Raw genomic sequence first — 24,625 nt, 5'->3', positions numbered from 1 at the left:
TTTTTGCTAACCTTTTTTTATTTCTCCATTAGAGGTATATGATGCTACGAAGCTATTCATTTTCTGAAAGTTAAATGCTATATAAATAAAAAAAAATCTTTAGTTATATTATTATTTATCTAAAAACTTTTTAAAAGTGAAAAATCACTTTCCCTCTTAACTGTTAAAAAGCTCTAACACTGGAGACACCTTCTGTAAATCAGCAAGCAATCACAATGATAAGGACATTTCCTCTCCACACACACACACACACACACACACACACAGAGTTTCTGACCTGATGGTCTCCGTATAAATATCTGAGCCCAGCCCTGCGTGAGCACGGGCACGAACTCGGCCAGGCCACTCTTGTCTCTGAGGGGCGGGGCTACGTGTGAGGATGAAGAGGAGGATTGCGGGAGTTCCTCGTCCCCCCGAGGACAGTTCAGACCTTCCAGAGGAGAGCCGAATTCCCCCTCAGAGGGAGAAACCAGGGGACTGAGACTCTGCACCGCTCCAGCACGAAGAGCATGACCGCCTGAGAGCACACACCCCCACCCCCACACCCAGCCACCCACCCACACAGAAAGTGTGAGAGAAGAAAGAGAGAGAGAGAGAGAGAGAGAGAGAGAGAGAGAGAGAGATAAAAAGAGGAAGTGTTACTTCATATCTCAACACAAGCAGCTGGAACATCTGCGCAATATGAACAATATGAATGCTCCAGTGCAAATTTATTGACGCAAATCACTAAAAATACCACCGATGAAAACACTTTATGAATTAACGCTAGTTAAAAGCTAATGCTGTCAAGGGCCTGCTGAAATGCGATCAGCTGCATGCCATTGTCTTATTAGAAAGTAACTTACACACACAGACACAACAGTGCAGCACAGCTCCAGCATACATACAGTGCTTGGACCCCGCAGATCGCTTTTCAAGCTAAAACCCTAGCGTCTACCAGATTCCTCAAACTCGTACAAGGTCTCTGAGACACTTTAAATGCTCATTTAAAAGGCTGAAAAGAATGAAATGTAGTGTGTGTGTGTGTGTGCGAATATTACCGGACATGGAGCGGACTCTGATGCGTGTAGCTCGGCTCAGCTGTTGGCTGGACTGAGACTCCAGTTTGGCCGGAGCTTCCTTCGTTTGTCTGGTGTGTAGAGTCGGATCTGACCTAAAGGGTACAACACACACACACACACACACACACACCACAGTGTGTAAACTCTCACTCTGTTGTCTTTGTGTGTGTGTGTGTGCATGTGTTTTTGTGTTACCGGGTCATCTCTCCTCCTCCTGGTCTCTCTGCTGTGTCAAGGCCGAGTAAGGTCTGAGTGCGTGAGCCACCACTGGTTGTTATGGTAACCAGCTTGTTACCCACCAGCCATGTCATACTGGGTCCACCAGCCAGTAGGAACTCAGCGATGGGAGACCTACAGACATGGTATGACACAATAAGACACACTGCAGCCAGTCTCTCTCTCTCTCTCTGTCCCTCCCTCACTCACACACACACACACACACCTCTTGGGCAGAGCGGAGAAGTTAGAGAAGACATAACGGGCCATCATGTCTAGACAGGTCTCGGTCAGCTCCAGATGAACCGTCTTCAGTGCGTCGTCCGCCTGCATCACTGCGTTCTCATCTGCAGACCCCAGACTGCATGTGGTGGTGGATGTCTGCATCCTACACACACACACACACACACACACACACACACACACACACACACAGGTCAAAGATGAAACGCTGAATCAGTCTGAAGATTCAACACAAGCTGAAATCTGAAATCATAAAACCCCATTTACATTTCAATTAAAATCTGTATATTTAAATCTGTGGTTGATTTCAGCCAGCATCGAATCAGACTATTAATCAAAGAATAAAGGCGCACTGACCACACACACACACACACACACACACACACAAATGATGAGCGATACATAACTTTTATAAAGCATAATTACTCTACAAGCAATACAAGAAATATATATTTTTTTTTATCTCTGTAGAAGAAATGTGTCTGTTTCCTCCATAACCCCGATCTTATAAAAGTCATTTTAAATTTTTATGATAAATAATAAAGTTTGTGTTCGACTGTTAAATTGCGTTTGATGGAATCCATGATCTGATTTTGAAGCGTGATCGATGATATTCATCTTTACCCCTAACCAACCCAAAAAAAAAAAAAAGATTAAATAAATAAAATAAAATAAAATGTACTAATGAGGATCTTTATTGCTATCGTAGCATCCGCATATTTAAACGTATTCGGGTCATTTGAAAATTTTAGCTAGCTAACATACATATCACATCAACAGCTAGCTTTAAAAATAAAGAAAATACTCTGCTTTAGCCAATCGTATCGTATCGTATCGAATGATGGTGGAACAAACCTTTGTTCTGCAGAGACGTTAAAATGATCATTATTTTGTTTTGAAATTTATTTGGTGTAAAAACTTGAAGCCAATTTCCATCTCTAGATCACGTATCAGCCACCACTACCACACACACACACACACACACACACACACACACACACACAACATGCTCTCTAAAACCATGCACAGGTTTATGAAGTATTATGTCTGTGTAACTGTAAACTCGAACCAAAGCTGGGACTTCGACGTTTGTGAGGAAACGAAGCTGGAAAAAGATGCTTGATTTTTCAACTGATAGAAAATCGGCGTTTCACTGGAGAAAAAAAAAATCCACGGCCTTCAGAGAACACTTGAACGTGTTGACGTATCAACGTAAACATTCTCACATTTTATTACCGTGATTTATACACGATGATGCCTGTAGTAGTTTCCCTGTGTGACCTCTTGATGCTGATGGTCACGTCTATGAACCAAAATATTACACGTTTCTGAAAATTTTAATGATTCACCTGTGTTTAAGAATAAACCTTTAAAAGTACAGTGGAACCTCAGCGTAGGAATTTAATTGGTTCTGGAGGCGAGTTCTTAAGGCAAAAATATGTACTGTGAAACAAAATTTCCCACAAGAAATAATGTTGTTGTTCTTTCGGCTGTTCCATGTTCAGGGTCGCCACAGCCGATCATTTGGCCCGCACGTTTCAATTTGCCCTTCCGGACGCAACCCTCCCATTTAATCCAGGCTTGGGACCACCACTGAGAGCTAACGCTTCAGTGGCTGGGTTAGCGCCCTGCCCAGGAATCAAGAGCACGGGATCCTGCCGCTGGACCACCAGGAGGCTCCATGAGAAATAATGTGAATACAGACAATCCGTTCCAGCCGTCCAAAAATATGACCAATACGAAGCGTATGTAAACTGTATGGCTGCTTACAAAGAACTGACCCAAGTCTGGCATTCCAAGTCAAGAGGTTTCTCACAGGAAGTCGTGCCACCGAGCTTGGGCTAAAAATAGAACAGACCGCCCACACCACCAATCTGTCAACAAAAAAACACCCAGCTTTTGATCGCGTGCCGAAGGCAACGTTGATATCGTGGGTCGACTCTTTCCAACAGATTTCACTGACTCAAAAGAAATTCATAAACTCTCTCCAGTTGGCTTCGCTTGGCTTTCCACTGATGCTAACAAGTTTTGAACATGTACGCGCAATATAGCTGACACTCGGTTCAGTTCGGTTCTTATGCCAAAAATGCTTCGTATGTCGATGCAAATTCTTTGCCAAATTTCAATTCTTAAGGCAAAAAAGAAGGGTATTCATACGCTGAAGTTCAACTGTACAAGTGTGATCATTTTATTTAGTATTTTAATTTTTCTGTGAAATAAATCACGATTTCAATATCAAATCGTTCGAGCCGTAACTGAATTAGACTTATAGTTTAAAGGAGTTAAAGACAAACCAAAAGTCCCAGCCTTAGTTTCATTAATTCCGTCATCAGACACCACCGCGAGCGAACCGAGCAGCCATCACTCTGTTTGTTTGTTGGAGTTTTAACTTTAGAAGTGTTTAGAAAACACTTCAGATGCTACAATCTGGTCTCCTCGTCCCTCTCACGCCCCTCCAGCTGGAACCTGCACTTTTCCACTAAAGAAACTACCGGAAAGTGTTCTGCTGAGTCTGTGATAGCTGCTCTGCTCGACCGGGTGCCATCCTCCACTAATGGATCTCAACAATCTCTCCCTCCCTCTCCCTCTCTCTCTCTCTGAATTGCCCGAGTGTCATCATTCGCTCGTCACAATAACAAACAGATAATGTTTCACCACTCGCTCTCTCGCTCTCGCTCTCTCTCTCTCGGAATAAAGTGTAAACAATTTTACTGTGTGTGTGTGAGAGACAGAGCAAGCGTAATATCTCTCCTGTTACAGCCAGAGCTTGGGAATTCAATTATTTTTATCTTTCAGAAGGAAGAAGAGGCAGCGGCATCGACATGCACTATACACACACCCCTACACACACACACACACACACGGCCGGGGTACGATTATGACAAAAGGTCTTTTTGTTGCTGCATAAAAATAACAGCAGTCGTGAGATGCGGAGAGACGAATAAACACAAAGAGCGTCGATTCAGAGACGGAAAAATTACAGACAGCAGCAATCCCGATTCCAACACACACACACACACACACTGCATTCACATCCTTAATATATATATATTTTTTTTTTAACATCCACCACAAGACATCTGTCTACGTCACAAACATCTGTCGTTTTTTTTTTTCTTTTTGCGTCAAGCCTACAAAAAAATTTAATGTTCAAAAATTCCATCAATAAAAAAAAAAAAAAAAAAGAAAGGAAGTTTTTTTGGACACACTTCCTCCTAAAACTTTTTTCTTTCTAAAACGTACTCAATATCTAGAGTACATTCAACATTTAAAAAAAAAAAAAAAAATCTAAAATAACCTAAAATAACTAATAATGAATAAATAAATAATAATGCATCTAAAATAACCCCTGGGGGTAGAAATGAATCAGGATAAAAAGGAGCTTCATCGTATTTTCTGGCATATAGAGAAGCTCGGGGGGGGGGGGGTTATTGACTCTGAGGACACAGTGAGGGGCAGCTAATTATGAATCTGATAAATATTCACGTCGTGCATCATTTTAATTGCCCTTGCAGTGGAGGTAAATAAATATTTTGGTATATTTAGTTTGAACTTGACAGAACGTGGTTAATTTGAAGGTCTCCAGAAAAAGAGTATTTTTATTTCCCCTCTCTGTGTGTACTGAAGCTCGGACTTTATCGCCTGATGCCACACTGCCCCCTGTAGTCACACTGAGACGCTCTTTACTGCATCACACTGATGTTTCTTCCTCTGTGTTTGAGGTTCCGGAAGCTGATTACGGATCTGAATGCTTTTATATAGTTAAGGAATTGCAGGTGAAGAGAAGAGAGCGGAGCGGAGCGGCCGGTGAAACATTTTCCGTCTCGGAGGATCACCGCTTTAACCCCCGAAATGGACCGACGTGGTCATGATGTTGAATCTGCTTTGATTAGAACAGAAATAAATAAAAGTCAATCCTAAATGGTCAAATGAACACCGGATACTTTACCTTGTGCTGCGAGAACAGAAGACGTGACATGGTGTGTTTAATGGCAGTGGAAAAGGTTTCGTATGGAATCAGTGAGGAAGGAGAAAACAAAGAGAGCCAGAAACAGGCAGCAGGCATAGCGTGGCGGAGTGCTACAGCGGGCTCTCCCTCGCGCCTCAGGCAGGAAGTGCACGGCGGTGTCTTTTATTTATTTATATTTTAACCCTGTGATCATCGCTCAGAATGCAAAGGTTTTGTGATTTATTTATTTATTTTTGTTTAAAGCGTGGCTGTCAGTCAGTCGGTGAAATGCCCCGCCCACTTTTCGCTGTGCATGCCTCCTGTGTGCGGCCGGACCGTTTCGTACGTTCGTCAGTATCGCAAAAACAAACACGCAAAATAACACAGACACACAAAACAAGCAAAGGTCAAAGATGGGAGGGGGTAAAAAAACAACAACATGGTGTTAGAGAAAAAATAAAAACAAAACAAAAAAACCAGGAAGCCACGTCAATGTAAATCATGACTAAGCGCATGCAATTAAAATAATAATAATAATAATAATAATAAGGAGATGAGAAACAAAACCTCCTCCAACATGCATCCATCCCACCCCATGATATTCATCTACAGGAACCGTATCCCATGGCAACGACCCCTGAACCCCATTCCATTCCATTACATTCCATTTCATTCCAAGCCCCTCCCACATCCATAAAGAACTCATTCACAAAGAAGGAAAGGCAGCAAAAAGAACTGATTTTCTGTGGAAAGGAAGTGATTTTAGTTTGTTTGTTTGTTTACGGTGATTACCCAGAATGCTCTACCTGCGCACCGCGTGCTCGGAAACGCTGATGCTTCGGGAACGGAAGGCGTCCATGGCTGAGAGATCTTTCAGCTCTTTAACGGGCGAGTTAGCGCTCTGGCTCTGCTTCGCCACTTTGGCAGTTCTCAGACTGCCAGAAAGGGGCGTGGCCACAGTTTTCAGGAAGGGGGGCACGGATTTTTTTTTTTTTTTATGGGCACGTCAGAACGGTCCACAACGAAGTCAAGGTCAATGGTGGAGAAGGTGGTGGCAGCCAATCAAAGGACAGGGACCAGCGGCGTCGGTGACCCCCGAAACCACACCCACCACACGGCCCAATCAGAGGAGGGGGGAGGAGCCAAACAAGAAAGTAAAAAAAAAAAAAAAAGTAAACTTGGTCAGCAGCGCAGACTAAACAAAGGAGACAGGAAATGTGTAGAAAAAGAGGAGGAAAGAAAACTAGGAAAAGAGAGAGAGAACACAAAGATAAAAACACACAACAGAGCATAAAGTAGACAACTTTCTTAAAAAAAAGAAAAGAAAAGGAATTCAGGGATTAAAAACGGGAATCTATTAATAACAACAGAATGCAGAAATCTACAGGGGAAGAGAAGGCAGATTCAGCAATGATCATTATATTCAAAATCAACAGTACAGCACAACGTCACAGTCAGAGGCGTGTGTGTGTGTGTGTGTGTGTGTGTGTGTGTGTGTGTCTCTGAAGAAGACACAGAGATGCAGCAAATAAAGCAAAACACATGATCCATCAGGACGTGTGAGAGGAAGCTGTGGAGTTGGAACAAAGGAAGTCCAGCGCTGCGTCTCATCTGTCCACCTCCACGGTCACTGAGGAAGACTCACACCTTCATCACCACCACCTCAGGGCACACAGCTCTCACTCAAGAGACTGTGTGGAGTCCATCTGTCTGTTCATTCTCTCTGTCTGTCCAACAATCTCTCAGTATGTCCAACATTCTGTCTGTCTTCTCTGTCCAACATTCTGTCTGTCTGTCTAACAATCTCTCCGTATGTCCAACATTCTGTCTTTCTGGCTGTCCAACATTCTGTCTGTCTGGCTGTCCAACATTCTGTCTGTCTGTCTAACAATCTCTCCGTATGTCCAACATTCTGTCTGTCTTCTCTGTCCAACATTCTGTCTGTCTGGCTGTCCAACATTCTGTCTGTCTAACATTCTCTCAGTCTGTCTGTCCAACCTTCTGTCTGACTGTCTGTCTTTCTGTCCAACTATCCATCTGCCTGTCTAAACATTTACTGTATTTGGTCCTATTTTAAACCATTACTCCGCCCTTTAGCTCTGTGCTCCCGCTCAGATGAACAGAGGTCTGGAGAAGTTTTTCCTTCCTCTTGTCCCAACTCCACGAGGAACAGACAAACGGAAATAAAGCACAGAGATGGAGAGGAAAGCTTGGGTGATGTCAGACCACAGGATCTGTGAGGGTTACGGTTACCGGAGGCTTCATCAGTATGGGTTGCTATGGTTACTGTGAACTGGAGATGGAGAGATGGTGCTTATGTAAGATGAGACACGTATGTAACGATGGAGACGGTTCATGTTAAACGATCAGAAAGATTTTACAGCTACACGGCTGGGACGGGAAGCGGACGGTTTATCAGCTGTGGTGAGAAAAGAGGAAAAGTAAGGAACGGGGGAAGAAAAGACGACTGGCAAAGAAAAAAAATAAAATAAAGGACACTAAAAAGGGAGAAGGGGAAAGTTCTGTTTAAAATGATATTTCCGTTTAATTCTTCATTAATGGTCTTCCATTCTAGCAGAAAGAGACGCTCTGGACTTTTGAAAGCATTTGACTGACAGCCATCAGGAGCCAAACTCAGGGACGAGGAGGTCCGGGTGGGCGTGGCTACAATCACGCACATGTTGGTAAAAAAAACGCGACTCGTCGATGTGATCCGGGATGAGACTGACCGCATGTACACACACTGTATATTCCAGACTTTACATCACACCAGAGACACAGAGAGAGAACTCTGAAGAAAATTATTATTGAAACATCGATGTTGCATTAATGTATGAAGAATTTTTTTCATTATTAATCACGTATTTATTCACTTCCTGTGTAATCTGGAGAATGCTAGTTCCTGATTGGCTGGTGAGGGGCATCCTTGTGGAGAAATGGTATTGAGTAAGCCCTCACCCTTATACCACAGCAAGTTTGTACTTTTTATCCATTTATTGCTACATTTTGTCTGTCTGTCCAACCTTCTGTCTGTCTGTCTGTCCGTCTGCCCAACCGTCTGTCCGTCTGTCTGCTCAACCATCTGTCTGTCTGTCTGTCCAACATTCAGTCTGTCTGTCCAACCATCCGTTTGTCCAACATTCTGTCTGTCTGTCTGCCCAACCGTCTGTCTGTCTGCCTGTCCAACCATCTGTTTGTCCAACATTCTGTCTGTCGGCCTGTCCAACCATCTGTCTGTCTAACCAACTGTCCAACATCGATATACATTATGAAGTTGTGATGAACATCCAGATGTTTTTGCTTATGTCAAACAGCTGTTCCCTCACCAGCCTTTCTTTCCCACCGTGAACGAGTGTAAGATGATGCGTTAGAACGAGAGATTGAATGTTAACTACTCTCAGAGCTCTTCAACTCCTCCTGACCAATCAGAACACAGAACTCTGATTCTGATTCTGGGGTAAAAAAAAAAAAAGTGGGGGATATCGTAGTCTGGAGTACACAGTGTGTGTGTGTGTGTGTGCTGATGTTTTTTGAAGTAGAAAGAAACAGAGTAAAAAAGAAAGACAGAATCTGGAGAGAGGGGGGGGGGAATGCATGTCAGACAGATGAGTGGGTGAAGAAAACAAAATGAATGATCTGTGCTGTAATTAATGACAACATCATGATATCACCACATTCATCAAGGTTACCATCATCACAGATGTCAAATAAACCTAACTTCAGGAAAGAAAACTTATTTAGTGTGTGTGTGTGTGTGTGTGTGTGTCTGTCTGTATGTGTGTGTGTGTACCTCTTTGGCCTCTCGTTCAGACTGGTGCTGCGAGCCCGGAAGCTGCTCTGTTCGTGTGTGTCATCAAAGGGAAGCAGAGCATTCGACCGGAGACCCTGTGTGTGTGTTTGTGTGTTTAGGGGAAACAGAGGGACACCATATAAAATCTTGAACCTACAAATCATAGCATGGTCTGTGTAACATCACACACACACTCACCTTGGTGATGTACTGCACAAAGTCTTTCCTGAAGGGCATCCTGCAGCGGATGAACCACATGGCAATCACATGATGGGCGAGAGACACAATGTACTGATTAAACCTACAGAGAGAGAGAGAGAGAGAGAGAGAGAGAGAGAGAGAGAGAGGGAGAGAGGGAGAGAGAGAGGGGTAATTATACAATTACAAAAGGCACCACATCCATAACTGGGAGTGTGTAGTTCCAGCAAAAGTGTAAGGGCTGTGTGTGTGTGTGTGTGTTCTAGATGAGCTGGAACTCACTTGGAGGGGTTGGTGTAAGGCAGCGAGATGGCAAACACACTGACGTACTGCTCAGCTACAAAGTTAGCATACAGGTGAGGCAACCTGACCAGCGCTATAGACAGAGAGAGAGAGAGAGATTTATATAAACTGTTTCTGAAAGATCTTTCTGCACACATGGACTCTTCATCACTCACTGGACAGGAACTCCAGCATGGGTGACGCCATGGCGACGGTTGCCGAAATGTGGGTGAGCTTGACGATGAGGGCGGGCAGCAGCTTGATCATGATGTCAGGCATCTCCACCGTACACATGGTCAGAGCCACAACACACTGCTTAGCACAGCGGTAGATCAAACCTGTCTCCAAACACTGTACCAGCTCCCTCTGATAGACAGATAGAGAGAGAGAGAGAGAGAGAGAGAGAGAGAGAAAGAGTAGTGTTTACAAAACAACATGGAGGACAGAGTAAATATAAAGCAATTACTACACTAGAAATTTTTTAATCTACTTGGCCAGGAATGGCGTTGTCATGGTTACAGTGTGTCATATCAGCACAAAAGGCAAAAACACAGAATATGAAAACAGACCAATGCAGAAGTGTGTGTGTGTGTGTGTGTGTGTGTGTGTGTGACCTGTCTGGACTGTTCTAAGTAACAGTGATAGGACGTGAGCGCGGTCAGAACAGGAACCACGGCCAGCTGGACATCGGTGCGTGAAAAACCATCCGGAGTTCGTTTTAACCTCTCTGAGATCAGACGATCCGTCACCTAGAGACACACACACATGCGCACACACACACACACACACAAACACACATGCCTTTTACTGAGGATGTAAATGTATTATACAGTCACGCATTAATAATGCTGTTAGGATTCTTTTTTTCCCCTCTATGCTTAAAGGGTGTGTGTCTGAGTGTGTGTGTGCGTGCGTGTGTCTGTGTGTGTGTACCATAGAGCAGAGAGTGGAGCACAGCTGATCTACACTACACGGTGACGTGAGGAGCAAAACTTTATACTGCAGCGTCCAAGGCATCTTATCCAGAACCAGCTTCAGAACCTTCCAGTCTGTTTCCTGAAAAAAAAAAAAAATAAACACAAAAACAAATAACAGATGCATCAGTGTGTGTGTGTGTGTGTGTGTGTGTACCATCTTCAGACACTGAAGCAGCACATTGAAAGCGAGGTTGTACGGCAGGCAGGCAGTGCGGATGGAAGTGGGCGGAGCCGCAGGGGCGGGACTTCCTGTTGGCGAAGAGACGGTTCCGGTTGGCTTTTTCTCCGCCTCTCTCTTCTCTGTCCCACTGGACAAGGAGACACACACACACACACGCACACAGAGTGAGACTGAGACAACAGAGCAGGAACTTGTGGAGTAGAATTAATTGAGTGTGTGTGTGTGTGTGTTTACCCCACATCACAGTAGCAGTAGGGGCTAAAGCGCAGGACTCCATCTTTATTGGGCACACCCAGACGGTGCAACGAGTCCGCTCTCATTAACAACAAGAAATCAAACACCTGAGGAAGAAAAAAAAACGAGTCTTATAAAACACTCCGAAACAAAAAATATAAAATAAATTTCAGAGATGCAGATGACCAGTGACCCTGTGACCTCTGACCTGTAGGCGTACGGAGCTGGCCAGGGCGGAGCAGTACTTGTTTTTGTAGTGGAGCTGCAGGTGACTAATCAGCAACTCATACACTCGACTCCCATGACTGGCTGGCAGACTGTACAGCTTACTCTGAGCACAGAGAGAGAGAGAGCGCGAGAGAGAGAGAGAGAGACAGAGAAATAGAACAGGGAGAGAGAGAGAGAGAGAGAGAGAGAGAGAGAGAGAGAGACAGAGAAATAGAACAGGGAGAGAGAGAGAGAGAGAGAGAGACAGAGACAGAGAAATAGAACAGGGAGAGAGAGAGAGAGAGAGAGAGAGAGACAGAGACAGAGAAATAGAACAGGGAGAGAGAGAGAGAGAGAGAGAGAGAGAGAGAGAGAGAGACAGAGACAGAGAAATAGAACAGGGAGAGAGAGAGAGAGAGAGAGAGAGAGAGAAACCGACACAGAGACAGACAAATAGAACAACAGAGAGAGACAGGTGTGTGTTTTAAAAAGGTGATGAGTTTTAGACATTTAGACAATCTTTTAGTATCCTGCTTGTGTGTGTGTGTGTGTGTACCTGCAGGATCTCCAGCAGCCCCAGTATGGCAGTTTTGACATCCTCCATGGGCGAGTCAGCTGAAAGCTCTCTGTCTCCATCTACAGAGCACGACAGTGGACGACTTGCCACCTACAACACACACACACACACACACACACACACACACACACCACAAGTCCCTGAGTAAGCTGTTACTATAGAAACACATTTAGAACTAGAATTAAATCAACCACTGGACACCTGATGTCTTGACTGATAAAGATTCAATAGGGTGAATTAAATAAATGTGTGTCCGTGTGTGCGTGTGTGTCCGTGTGTGCGTGTGTGTCCGTGTGTGTGTGTGTCCGTGTGTGTGAGACCTTCTCGATGATGTCGAGCAGGCTGTTGAAGTGGTGTGTGTTGCAGCCCTCAGCAAGATCCACCAGCAGCTGTGTGGCCTGTTTCCGCACAGACAGATCCCGGTCCTCTGCGATCTGTCCCAGCTGAGGCAGCACCACCACCTCGATCAGCTCCTCCTGCAGGAGAACACACACACACACATTAAGTGCTTAAAGAGTCAACTTACATGGAGGATGAGAAGAGGCGAAACTGCAGAAAACAAGAAGGAAAATGTTTCTTCCTGAACCTCATACAGCTGTCTGTTAGTGCTGAGGACAAAGGAGAGGATGTGCAGCACTTTGATTCTGATCACACTGCGTGTCTCGTTCCTAAAAAACGTGAGAGAGGGAGAGAGAGACAGACAGACAGACAGACAGAGAGAGAGAGGGGGGGGAGAGAGAGAGAGAGAGAGAGAGACTTAGTGTACCTCGGGAGACAAATTATAATGTATTATGGTTACAAAAGTTAATCAGCGATCAGAATAAACATATGACGGTGAGTGGGCGTGGTCTAATATGCTAATGAGCATGCTTGATTGACAGGCACTTAAGGTCAAACCTGAAGAATTTCTCCATGAGGCGATGGAGGCTCTGGATCCAGCCGTCTTTAGCAGGATGAATGGACTGAGCTCGGTACGAGATTAGAGTCAGCACTGACGCATCCTATAACACACACACACACACACACATATACACAATACAAATAACTGACTGAGCAACTGAGTGAGCAGCCAAATGACAGACAATGACCATGTGACTCGATAACTGACTCAGTGTGTGTGTGTGTGTGTGTGAGACTGACCGGTCGTTTTTCGGCGCATTTTTCCACCAGGCTGAAGAAGCGCTCTGTGGATCCATGGTAGTCGTTCTGTTCGTACAGCTCTTCCACCGTACTCAACAACTCAAACACAATGGCCTTCAGGTCAGGACTGCCTGAGCTCTACACACACAAACACACTTCATAAATACATTTCAAGTAACTAAATTTAAATTAGATGATTAAAAAAATACCAGCTCTAACATATCCGGCCATGCGTGTGTGTGTGCGTTACCTGTATCTGCTGCAGGAGCCTCTCTATGATGGCCAGCAGGATGTCCCAGGTGACCACCTGCAGCTCTTTCCCGTACTTCTTTATCAGCCGTGTGATGGACAGGACGATCTCGTAGGACACCACCTCGTTGGCGCAGTTCATAGCCTGGGGGTCAGAGAGAGGTCAAAGGTCATATTCTAGGTAATGCTACAAACCCATACAGACGCTAAACCGCTCCGATCAAGGCGTCCTAATAGTCATTACGTTTTAATTGCGATTTGATGTAGTGACTAAAGGGAACTCCCATAATGCACTCTGAGTCAGTTTAAATTACTGTGTAGAGAAATAAAAGCGTAGAGATCGCTTTGTTACTAACGAGCAGCTCGTTAGCTGCATCCGATTACACACAGCTATTAAAGGAGAAGTTCACTTCCAGAACAAAACTCTACAGGTCATTTCCTCACCCCCTCGTCATCCAAGATGTTCAAGTCTTTCTTTCTTCAGTCATAAAGAAATGATGTTTTTTTGAGGAAAACATTTCAGGATTTTTCTAGATATAGTGGACTTCAATGGTGCCTGTGAGTCTGACCTTCTAAAATGCCGTTGTAGGCGGAGCTACAGACCCAGTGTTTACTAGTGTGGAGAAGGAGGAGCGCTCTGAAGGTGATGTGTGTGGAATGAGACAGAGTTATGTCTTTGTGTCAGTTTTTTTGTTTAAAATGGTCCGTTCATATGTGTGTGTGTGTGTGTGCGTACCCTGGACGTGGAAATCGTTTTAAACCTAAAACGTCCGCTTGGAAATAACGTGACTGCTTTAATCAACACACCCAGACATTCTCCTTCTACCTTTTCATTAGTAGAGCGTTTGATTTATTTGCACGTTCTCTTTGTAAACACTGGGTCTGTAGCCCCGCCTACATCACGTGTGACCTTTTGACGTGATTATGTAATATCATCGCAGATGCGCATCCCAGAGCTAGAGCTAGATGAGCTTTTGTGGTTAAAAAGTATACCGTTTTTTATTTTTCTAAGAAAATGACCGATGGTGTGGTTAGTTAAGAGCCTTCTTCCTGGTCTGGGATGGAGGTTTAGAGCTCTCTGAAGCTGCACTGTGGAAGTTCACCACTGAAGTCCACTATATGGAGAAAGATCCTGAAATGTTTTCCTCAAAAAAAAAAACCATCATTTCTTTACCACTGAAGAAAGAAAGACATGAACATCTTGGATGACGAGGGAGTGAGGAAATGATCTGAACTTCTCCTTTAAATTGCTTCACACACACACACCTTGTAGAACGAGGGCAGCACCAGTGTGGGTGTGTTCTTCAGAGCGGGGAGTCTATGAGCGCCCCACAGCGCCATGCCAACGAAAAACACGGCTCCTCTCAGCAGGGCGGCGTCCTCCGTATACACCCTAAAAAATAAATGAGTGGGAGGAGCATGTAGAGGTCAACTCCATGTCTGGCAAAGGTAACTCTCTCTATTTTAATGAACACACCTTTCCTCCATGATGCGACACATGGTGTAGATTGCACTGTGTCCCAGGTGAGTCCCCAACACCTTCCTCATCAGCTACACAAGGAGAGAGCATACGTTATTGTTTCTATAGCAACGGCTCATCCACAGAAAAGACCTGCACGTCAGACGAGCCTAATAAACTGATTTAAAACACAAGAGAAGCTGAGAAGGGAATGAATGACTGGCTGAGAACAGGAACAAATAAACCGTTTATACTTAGTGTCATCGTCATGAAGCTCCGCCCCAAACCTGATGTTTAATTGGTGGAGTCTCACCTTCCAGCAGGACTCGCAGAACTCCTTCACGTTCACCGTTCTGCACAGCGTGATGATGAAGATGGTCAGAGAGTCGGACGGCAAGCAGTTATAACACACCACCGCATCCAGGACCTGCAGAGCTACCTGGAACACACACACACACACACACAGATTCAGTGACAAGAATATAAATATTAAAAGAAGCTTTTTTGTTTTTGTAAGTATATAAACATACCTCGATATCTGTGGAGGATGTGGTTCGGTTACACAGCAAGCAGATCTTCCTGTAACACAAAGACACTCTTCAACAACACTGAAATATACAGTGCTCCTAAACATGGGGCTGATATTAAAATGAGAGAGAGAGAGAGAGAGAGAGAGAAAGAGAGAGAGTGAGAGAGAGAGAGAAAGAGAGAGAGTGAGAGAGAGAGAGAAAGAGAGAGAGTGAGAGAGAGAGAGAAAGAGTGAGAGAGAGAGTGAGAGAGAGAGAGAAAGAAAGTGAGAGAGAGAGAGATAAAGAGAGAGAGAGAGAGAGAGAGAGAGAGAGAGTGTGCGTATGTGGGACTTACTGCACCATCAGTGAGACGTTCTGATCCAGGTAGCAGGAGTTGAACTTGACCAGGTTCACCAGCACATGTAAGAAATCAGCAGTCAAACCTGTCTCCATCCAAACCACCACGAAACGAGCTGAGGGGCAGAACGAACACACACACACACACACACACACACAAACACACACCACACTACTAGGAACAGTACAGGTCGGCTCACTTGACACAGAGAAACCCTTTCACTATCATACTAAAAAAAACAAAAACTAGGCCGTGTGAAAGGACTGATTAAACAAGTGGTTGACAGGGTCATTCCAGGTGTTTGTTAGGGTGTGGCTACAGATACGGTGGTGCTGCAGGTGGTTGCTACAGTAATTCCAGGTGTTTGTTAGGGTGTGGCTACAGATACGGTGGTGTTGCAGGTGGTTGCTACAGTAATTCCTGGTGTTTGCTGCCTCCATCACCACAGCAGTGACTCACCTATCTCGTCCTCCAGGTAGGTGACGTCTTTCCCGTTCTCCGTGAGGGCCTTGAACACCCCGAGCCTCTCGGGCAGGTCCTCGTTACAGGGCTGGTAGTCCCAAATGATCTTAAAGAAGTACGCTCTCAACGGACCCAGTCTCTCCCCCTACACACACACACACACACACACACACGTGTATGTGTAAAAGCTCCATGTTGATAACATCATGAACTTTAAGGCATTTTAACAAATCCCATTATAGCTAGTGTGTGTGTGTGTGTGTTACCTGTCCCTGTATTATAGCCCTCAGCAGCAGTAGCACAGCGTGTCGAGCTTCAGCTACTTGTTCAGGGTGCATCATGTCCTCCACCGCCTTCCATAAAGCCTCCACAGCATGCTAACACACAGTGGGTGCCAATACATATGAGCAAACTATAATCTACACATCTGATTTATAATCAAAAAACCAAAACACTTTGCATAAAAAAGACAAATAATTTTTAATCCATATTCATAAATGTTTATAAGCAGTGTTTCAAATGCTAGTCAACAGGCGCTAAGTCTCAGCCAGTACAAGCCAAACTGACATGTTCAACCTTCAAAGCTAACACCTAGCGTACATCGTAGCAAGATTCCTGAGATAGCCTTTAAGCGCGTTCATAAACAGCTTCACTGCTAACACTAGCTGACAAGCTAGCATGAGCAAACCTGACAGGATTTTAGATCCTGTTTATGCTAATCCTAACAGCCATAACAGGATTTTTTTAAAAATCATACTCACAAATGTTCATATTTTTCACAGCTAACACTAGCCACCTAGCTAATATGAGCTATCCTGACAAGGTAAATAGTTGATAAAAAGGCGTGTCTTTGATACTGGTGCAAAGACAAGCAGCCACGCCCTTTTTTAACAACATAACCATTCACAACGAGAATGAAATCTCACCTCCTCAAACTTTTTGGACTTGGCGAGGTCACAAACATGGTTGATGACCCTGATTCTGTTGCTCAGCCCACACTCCGGCGCTAGCTCCTAAACACACACACACACACGTTACAGAGCTTTCCTTCTCCCACACAATGAGAATTTCCAATCAAACGGTGAAACATCTTCACTTCTCTGACCTTCAGGATGTCGTGGGTGATGATGAACTCGGACGGTCTGCTCTCGGTCGGTTTGGTGGGGATACGAGGCGTGAGTCCGAACACCCCCTTCAGCTTGTCCTTCAGAGACTCCTTACTGGGCTGCTTGTTCATGATCCCAGCGCTCAGGTGGACTTACTGAGAAAGGACAATGGTCATGATTTAGCCAGCTAGCTAAAGTCATCCAAACTGCATTTACCTGAGAAGATCTTCTTCATAAAGTCAAACCAGCCAGCTAGCATTAACTCAAGCTAAACTGATAGGACAAACACTATCCGGCTAGCTAGCAAGCGCTGAGGTTGGTTAACCTAGCAGTATTTTGTAGTCATATTCATCAATGCTAATAATACACACTAGCCAAAATTCAGGTTTCTGACAGGATTGTTGATGCTACCAACAGACAGCTAGCTAACTGACAGGATTTCTGAGAGAATTTTTACATTTTTAACATTCCAAAACCTTAACATTCTAACTAGCAGGTACTAACCTGACAGGATTTAAAGACAGACATTAGCCTTCTAGCTAACATTAGCCAACCTGACAGAACCTTTTAAGACATATAACTGCCAGCTAGCTTTCCTGCACTAACCTAACAGCATTTAATAACTTTTCTTTAAGATTTTAATGCTAACTAAAGCCAGCTAGATAACCTGACAGGATTTCTGAAGGGATTTTACAGTTATATTTATAAAATGTTTGTAATTTTCACCACCAACATTACTCAACTAGCTAACAGGAGCTAACCTGACAGGATTTCTGAGAGGATTTTGCAGTTACATTCATAAAATGTTCGTAATTTACTACCAACATTGCTACCAACTACAAGAAGCTAACCTGACAGGATTTTACAGTTATATTTATAAAATGTTTGTAATTATATTACCAACATTACTCAACTAGCTAAAATTAGCTAACTTAACAGGATAATTAGTTATATTTATAAAATGTTTGCAATTTATATCACCAACATTACTAAACTAGCTAAAAGAAGCTAACCTGACAGGATTTTACAGTTATATTCATGAAATATTTGTAATTTTCACTACCAACGTTACTCAACTAGCTAAAAGAAGCTAATCTGACAGGATTGTACAGTTATACTTATAAAATGTCATGTTTACTATCAACGTTACTCAACTTGCTAACAGGAGCTAACCTGACAGGATTGTACAGTTATATTTATAAAATGTCATGTTTACTATCAACGTTACTCAACTAGCTAACAGGAGCTAACCTGACAGGATTGTACAGTTATACTTATAAAATGTCATGTTTACTATCAACGTTACTCAACTAGCTAACAGGAGCTAACCTGACAGGATTGTACAGTTATATTTATAAAATGTCATGTTTACTACCAACGTTACTCAACTAGCTAACAGGAGCTAACCTGACAGGATTGTACAGTTATATTTATAAAATGTCATGTTTACTATCAACGTTACTCAACTAGCTAACAGGAGCTAACCTGACAGGATTGTACAGTTATATTTATAAAATGTCATGTTTACTACCAACGTTACTCAACTTGCTAACAGGAGCTAACCTGACAGGATTGTACAGTTATATTTATAAAATGTCATGTTTACTACCAACGTTACTCAACTTGCTAACAGGAGCTAACCTGACAGGATTGTACAGTTATATTTATAAAATGTCATGTTTACTACCAACGTTACTCAACTTGCTAACAGGAGCTAACCTGACAGGATTTCTGAGAGGATGTTTCAGTTACATTCATAAAATGTTTGTACTTTACTACCAACATTGCTACCAACTAGCCAAAAGAAGCTAACCTGACAGGATTTCTCAGATGATTTTGTATTTATATTCAGAAAACATTCATAAACTGTGCTTTTAACTAGCTAATACGTCAACGTCTGACAGGATTTGGGCATTTTTAGCTACAATCACTTCTAATACACAGTGCAGGCTTTAGGCCACGCCCCCTGCCTCGGTCTGAGCCTGAAGTGTGTGCTGGGAAAGTAATGGCAACCTATGACTGTTAAGTCCTTTCGTCCATTTTTATACACATCAGTGATTCATACAGAGTCGGAGAAACCGCATCAGCACTTCTGTTTGAGGGATCATTTGCTTTAAGCTTCCATGACTTGCTAGCTTCATTCACTCAGAGCAGCACAAATGCCTTCGTAACGTTTGCTATAATCTGTTCTACACTGCTAGAAGGGACACTATGTATTTATCTACTTGCTTGTTTAAAGCTCATTAACCAGATCATGTGATGCTGAATGATACACTTATATTGCCAAAAGTATTGGGACACCCTTCCAAATCATTGAGTTCAGGGATTTGACTCCGCCCCTTAGTTCCAGTGAAAGGAACTCTTAATGCTTCAGCTTCATACCAGGACATTTTGGACAATTTCATGCTCTTTGTGGGAACAGTTTGGGGATGACCCCTTCCTGTTCCAACATGACTGCACACCAGTGACCAAAATTATAAATCACAAAAGAACAGATTTTTAATAGAAAGGAGGAGGAGCCATAGCAGTGGGCGTGGCTACGTCTTGGTCATGCACGTAGGCTTCATCACGTGTGCGAAAACATAAATCACAGATATTTATTTATTTATATATGTTAAATCCTGAGTTATAAAGTTCTAGAGTGTGCAGTGTCTTTATCCTGAGATTGTGAGACAGTTATGATGTTTATTGTCATGGTCACAAACTAAATGCACCAATGTAACATCAAGAACGTCTGAAATATACACGGATTTTTAAAACACTTTTTATCAACAACAACAAGAAGGTTCAAATCTCACTCTAAGACACTCTTGGCTCGTGATCTGTCCACTCACGCTGCTGCAGGTATCAAGTAAACAAGCCATAATAAACATAGACAAAAACAAGGCAATTTCTCACCGCACGGCTGGACAGTGGAGCAGGGCTGACCATCAAGGGGTCTCTGGGACGCGGTGGATCTTTTCAAAGCAGCAAACCCAATAAATGTTTATGCATTTGTGTCTTTTCGAGCCGTGCAAAGCAGCAAAAGCGTCCCTTAAAATAATCACCCGATCAGCCCCTGCTCTAACCGGATGTCATGGTTAGTAAAGAAATGTACTTCCGGTCCCTATCCTATCCTAGTTTAATGTAGTTTTTCTTTAAAAAATAAAAATAAGAAAAAAAAATAAAAATAAAAAAATAAATATATATATATATATATATATATATATATATATATATATATATATATATATATATATATATATATATATATATATATATATATTATTTACTTTGAATTACTCGAAAATTATGAAAAACAAAACAATTTTTTAAATATATATTTTTAAGAATGCAAGTTATTGCATTTATTGAATAGATACGTTGTTTTAATAATTTTAACGCCATTTTTTTTATTTTTAAAAGTCCGTCAGTGTTCGTGTTTTGTCATTTTATATTTGTATTAAAGCTTGGTTTTTTTGGGAATAATATTCCTATAACCTATATTGTTTAAATAAATAAATAAATAAATAAATAAATAAGGACAAAAACGAAAAAAAAATGACAAAATATGCAAGCTTTAAACTTCCGCATTTCAACTTCCGCAACTTCATGGGAAATGTAGTTCTCAAAATGTAGTTCTCATGATGTTCTCATGATGTAGTTTTCATGATGTAGTTCAGTTTCAGGACATCAACAGACAGTGAAGAAGGAGAAATGTGCTGGATTTTTACACATTAGCCTGCTGCACGGTTGCTAAGTAACCACTTCTGCGATTCCTGTGTTTATATTATGACTTTATAGTAATACTTTTTTTACACACAGATTTTTTTTCGACATTATATGATGTTTAACTGCCACATAGTTCCTTTTTTTGCAAGACTGCTTTTGTAAATAATTAATTAATAATGGTTAATTGTGTTTGTTTATTTTGACACGGTTGCTTGTTGCACTTCCGGTCTCGTGCGCGGATGTTTCTGGCGGTCCGTTCGGTATGCGCGTGCACACCTCAGACCCATCGGTATTTTTGGAGTAAAATCATAAAAAAAAATAAAAACAATGAACACAAGCTCGCGTTACTTCAGCAGGGAGAGGAGGAAAGTCGTGTCAGATCTTCCTCGAGCGGCTAAAAGTTTATTATTAAATCGAAGAGGAAGGCGGAGAATGGTGGAGGAAAGTTCTGCAGGGATTAAAGAAGAACCCGAGGAGGAGGAACGTACCATTTCCGAAGCGGAGGGGTCATCTCAAGGGCAGTGTTGTTTAGAAAAGCCCTACGTCACAGGTTGGGTGATGATTAGGAATTTGAAAATAACTAATCAGTGATGAAAAATAAAAATTTAAGCGATAGAGGCGAATTATCGCTGAATATTAAAATTACTGTGTACGATTTTTTGAGTTCCCTCTACTGACTGTTGTTCTTTTTTTTCTTGTCCAATGTTTTAAGCCTCACTTTGCACCACCGCTGACCCTGGGGATGACCACGCCCCTTTGAGACCAGCTCGCACCTTGAGGAGGGGCCACGTTAAAGTGGAGTATGAAGACAAGGCGGGACCCTGCGTCAAGAAAGAGCGCTGGGAGCCGCCCGATTGGAGGAGACAGCTGTCCTTCATCAGGGAGATGCGGAGTGGACGGGATGCTCCTGTGGACCAGATGGGGGCGGAGAAGTGCTACGACCCTCAGGCTCCACCCGAGGTGATGACCAATCATTCAAGAGTACTACTTAGGTATTTGTAAACTCATCCCCTCTCTCTCTCTCTCAGGTGATGCGTTATCAGGTGTTGGTCTCTCTGATGTTGTCCAGTCAGACGAAGGACCAGGTGACGGCTGCAGCCATGGAGCGCCTGCGTGCCCACGACCTCAGTGTGACCTCCATCCTCAAAATGGACGAGGACACACTGGGCAGACTGATCTACCCCGTGGGCTTCTGGAAGGTGAAACACTGACTGGTGTTCGTTAACGTAATTGTCGTCATCATTTCCTGTACAATTACATAAATATCTCTTTCTGTACAGACGAAGGTGAAGTACCTGAAGCAGACCACAGAGATGATCCACCGTGAGTTCGGAGGCGACATCCCTGACACGCTGGAGGGTTTGGTGCGTCTGCCCGGGGTCGGCCCCAAGATGGCGCACCTGGCCATGGCCATCGCCTGGAAACGGGTGTCCGGCATCGGTGAGCAGGAAGTGAGGTCGCTCCTGACTGGTGCGGTTCTGTCGTAACAGTTTTCACAAATGTTTGTGTGTGTGTGTGTGTGTGTGTATGCATCCAGGAGTGGACACACACGTTCACCGGATCTCTAACAGACTGGGATGGACTCGGACCACCACCAAGAACCCGGAGGAGACCCGGCGAGCGCTGGAGGAGTGGCTACCAAGGTATCCATTAATGTAGGGGATAGAGGAAGGAAAAAAATAACATGAGTAACAATTTTTACTTCCTTCTGACTGATCACAGGGGACTGATCACAGGGGAACACTCACACCCACACCCACACCCACACCCATTCTGAATCTCTCTCTCTCTCTCTCTCTCTCTCTCTCTCTCTCTCTCTCTCTCACTCACTCCTGTAGAGACCTGTGGTGTGAGATAAACTGGCTGTTGGTGGGTTTCGGGCAGCAGGTCTGTTTACCTGTCTCACCCTTGTGCTCCATCTGTCTGAACCAGCACACCTGTCCCTCAGCCCACGCCGCCTCACCGACCCGCAGGCCCAAACCTGGCTCTCCACTATCTCCCGGGGGGCCTGCTGGACCACGAAAGATCCCTAAAACGAAATCGGAGGCGTCGACGCAACAGATCAAGGAGGAAGCCTTCTCCGTTCCTCTCTCCCTGAATCACCCACAGCCGGAGAGCGACAGAGACCAAGCAGGTGAGCCAGAGACCGTGAAAGAGGAAGAGGCGAAGACGAGGACAAAAGCGGGAAGGAGAAAGGAAGAGAAAAGAGACGGAGGGAAGACGGAGTGTCCTCGGCTACGGAGGAGAAGTAGAGAGTGTAGGCACTGATGAAGCTGCATGTTATCGTCGTTTGGAGCAGACACAGACGTGTTCATGTCCATCACAGCCCTGAGCGAGGGACTGCACAAACTCTCCTCTTATATGTGTATGATTTTCTCATACATGCTTTTTTTACTTTTAATAAAAAATAATTAAAAGTACTGCAATAGCATTGATTTAATGTTGTACACACACACACACACACACATACACACACGTCCAGGGCTGCACTCATTTAACTAATCAATAAGAGAAAATCTATGTCTAAACCACACACACACACACACACACGAGTGTGTATTTCCAATTGTACTTTTTTACTTATGTGATCCTAATTGATGTGAACCCTAGAATTGCCCCCTAGAGTGGTGTGTGTGTTTGTGTGTGTGTGTGTGTGTGGTGTCCATCCAGGGTGTATTCCTGCCTCATCGGTGTTCCCGGGATAGACTCCGGATCTGTATCTGTGTAAAGGTTTAGCGATCAGATGCTTCACATGATGAAGTTTCACTAGAGGGCGATAGAGGTCTGGTGTGAAAGTTCAACACACACACACACACACACACACACACACACAAATGTACACTTAAATAACATGCTTTACACACTTTATAACCAAATCCCTACTTCCTAGGTCACTACACAGGGCATGTCCTAAATAATATATTTTTGTTGTTGATGTTTTGTTTTTTTTTAAAGCAGTTTCTTCACGGTTCCTCGGAGAGCTAAAGGTTCTAGCATCTCCTGATTTTTTAGATATCTCTTTCTCAGAGAGATGTAACGTTTGTAATGTTGTGTCAATATTACGTATATTAATAGGCCTGAAAATAAAAATCTTTGAATGTCCAAAAAAATTTTAATGAATAAATAAATAAATAATTAACATTTAAGCCTAAAGGACAAAAATATTAGACAATATAATATCTGAAAAATGTTCTCAAAAACAAAGAAGAAGAAAAAAGTTTGGCCCTAAAACATTTATTTATTTATTTATTTATTTAATGTAAATTTACATGATTTACATTATGTCTAAATTATATTTTTAGAAGATTTATAAAATGACTCCATAAATTTGCAGAACACAATTTTTTTATTATTATTTTTTTCTTTAAAGATCTTTTATGCTTGATGAATCTTACATGGTTCCTTACTTTCAAGAATTCTTACACGTGTTTAAGACATAATTCCTTAAATTAATAGAAAAACAACAACAACAACAATAAGCCCACAGTCTCTCCAGATCCTGTTTGTCTTTAATGTGCAAAACTTTTCCTTTTCCCCCACAGCTGCTGGTCTCCCAGCAGAACAAACACAGAGAGGAGGATAAAACCTCTAAAAGCGTGTGGGTCATTATCTAACAGCTGAGTCCGGATCCTAAACTCTATCCATCAGGGAACATTCTGGAGTCGATCACTCGGAAAGTGGGAAGAGGAAGAGTTCCGCTTGGATGTGTTGTGAGA

The 24,625-nt window shown here is 43.1% G+C and overlaps 2 protein-coding genes across 4 annotated transcripts in view; one reads left to right on the top strand and one right to left on the bottom strand.

Annotated features, from left to right (window-relative positions):
• Positions 1-20,271, bottom strand: part of tsc2 (TSC complex subunit 2) — a 45,888-nt gene extending 25,617 nt beyond the window's left edge. Inside the window, exons 1-30 of one of the 2 annotated variants that reach the window (XM_058380204.1) lie at positions 20,097-20,271; positions 17,198-17,353; positions 17,019-17,105; positions 16,359-16,469; positions 16,090-16,237; positions 15,628-15,745; positions 15,294-15,342; positions 15,077-15,202; positions 14,782-14,855; positions 14,571-14,697; positions 13,306-13,449; positions 13,056-13,193; positions 12,813-12,916; positions 12,502-12,583; positions 12,236-12,391; positions 11,895-12,005; positions 11,340-11,462; positions 11,132-11,238; positions 10,871-11,024; positions 10,673-10,795; positions 10,354-10,488; positions 9,916-10,105; positions 9,740-9,833; positions 9,458-9,560; positions 9,260-9,354; positions 6,276-6,404; positions 1,504-1,665; positions 1,257-1,412; positions 1,041-1,153; positions 278-517 (exon numbers count right to left, since the gene is read on the bottom strand). In XM_058380204.1, coding sequence (XP_058236187.1) covers positions 278-517; positions 1,041-1,153; positions 1,257-1,412; positions 1,504-1,665; positions 6,276-6,404; positions 9,260-9,354; positions 9,458-9,560; positions 9,740-9,833; positions 9,916-10,105; positions 10,354-10,488; positions 10,673-10,795; positions 10,871-11,024; positions 11,132-11,238; positions 11,340-11,462; positions 11,895-12,005; positions 12,236-12,391; positions 12,502-12,583; positions 12,813-12,916; positions 13,056-13,193; positions 13,306-13,449; positions 14,571-14,697; positions 14,782-14,855; positions 15,077-15,202; positions 15,294-15,342; positions 15,628-15,745; positions 16,090-16,237; positions 16,359-16,469; positions 17,019-17,105; positions 17,198-17,329 — 3,631 coding nt within the window. In that variant the 5' untranslated portion in view covers positions 17,330-17,353; positions 20,097-20,271. The remainder of the gene's footprint in view (positions 1-277; positions 518-1,040; positions 1,154-1,256; positions 1,413-1,503; positions 1,666-6,275; positions 6,405-9,259; positions 9,355-9,457; positions 9,561-9,739; positions 9,834-9,915; positions 10,106-10,353; positions 10,489-10,672; positions 10,796-10,870; positions 11,025-11,131; positions 11,239-11,339; positions 11,463-11,894; positions 12,006-12,235; positions 12,392-12,501; positions 12,584-12,812; positions 12,917-13,055; positions 13,194-13,305; positions 13,450-14,570; positions 14,698-14,781; positions 14,856-15,076; positions 15,203-15,293; positions 15,343-15,627; positions 15,746-16,089; positions 16,238-16,358; positions 16,470-17,018; positions 17,106-17,197; positions 17,354-20,096) is intronic. The other variant, XM_058380205.1, reaches the window with a different exon arrangement.
• Positions 20,272-20,848: 577 nt separating this feature from the next.
• Positions 20,849-23,287, top strand: nthl1 (nth-like DNA glycosylase 1). 2 transcript variants are annotated; one of them, XM_058380365.1, is made up of 6 exons: positions 20,849-21,459; positions 21,622-21,869; positions 21,938-22,108; positions 22,190-22,349; positions 22,447-22,552; positions 22,842-23,154. In XM_058380365.1, the coding sequence occupies exons 1-6, from the start codon at positions 21,237-21,239 to the stop codon at positions 23,005-23,007; spliced, it is 1,074 nt and encodes a 357-aa protein (XP_058236348.1). In that variant the 5' UTR covers positions 20,849-21,236; the 3' UTR covers positions 23,008-23,154. The 2 variants fall into 2 exon arrangements, with proteins under 2 accessions (XP_058236348.1, XP_058236347.1); XM_058380364.1 differs by having other exon boundaries at positions 20,851-21,459; positions 22,748-23,287.
• Positions 23,288-24,625: the final 1,338 nt, after the last annotated feature.

The sequence above is a fragment of the Hemibagrus wyckioides genome, linkage group LG26 (assembly GCF_019097595.1).
Source record: "Hemibagrus wyckioides isolate EC202008001 linkage group LG26, SWU_Hwy_1.0, whole genome shotgun sequence".
Lineage (NCBI taxonomy): Eukaryota > Metazoa > Chordata > Actinopteri > Siluriformes > Bagridae > Hemibagrus > Hemibagrus wyckioides.
This window is presented reverse-complemented; position numbering and strand designations above follow the sequence as displayed.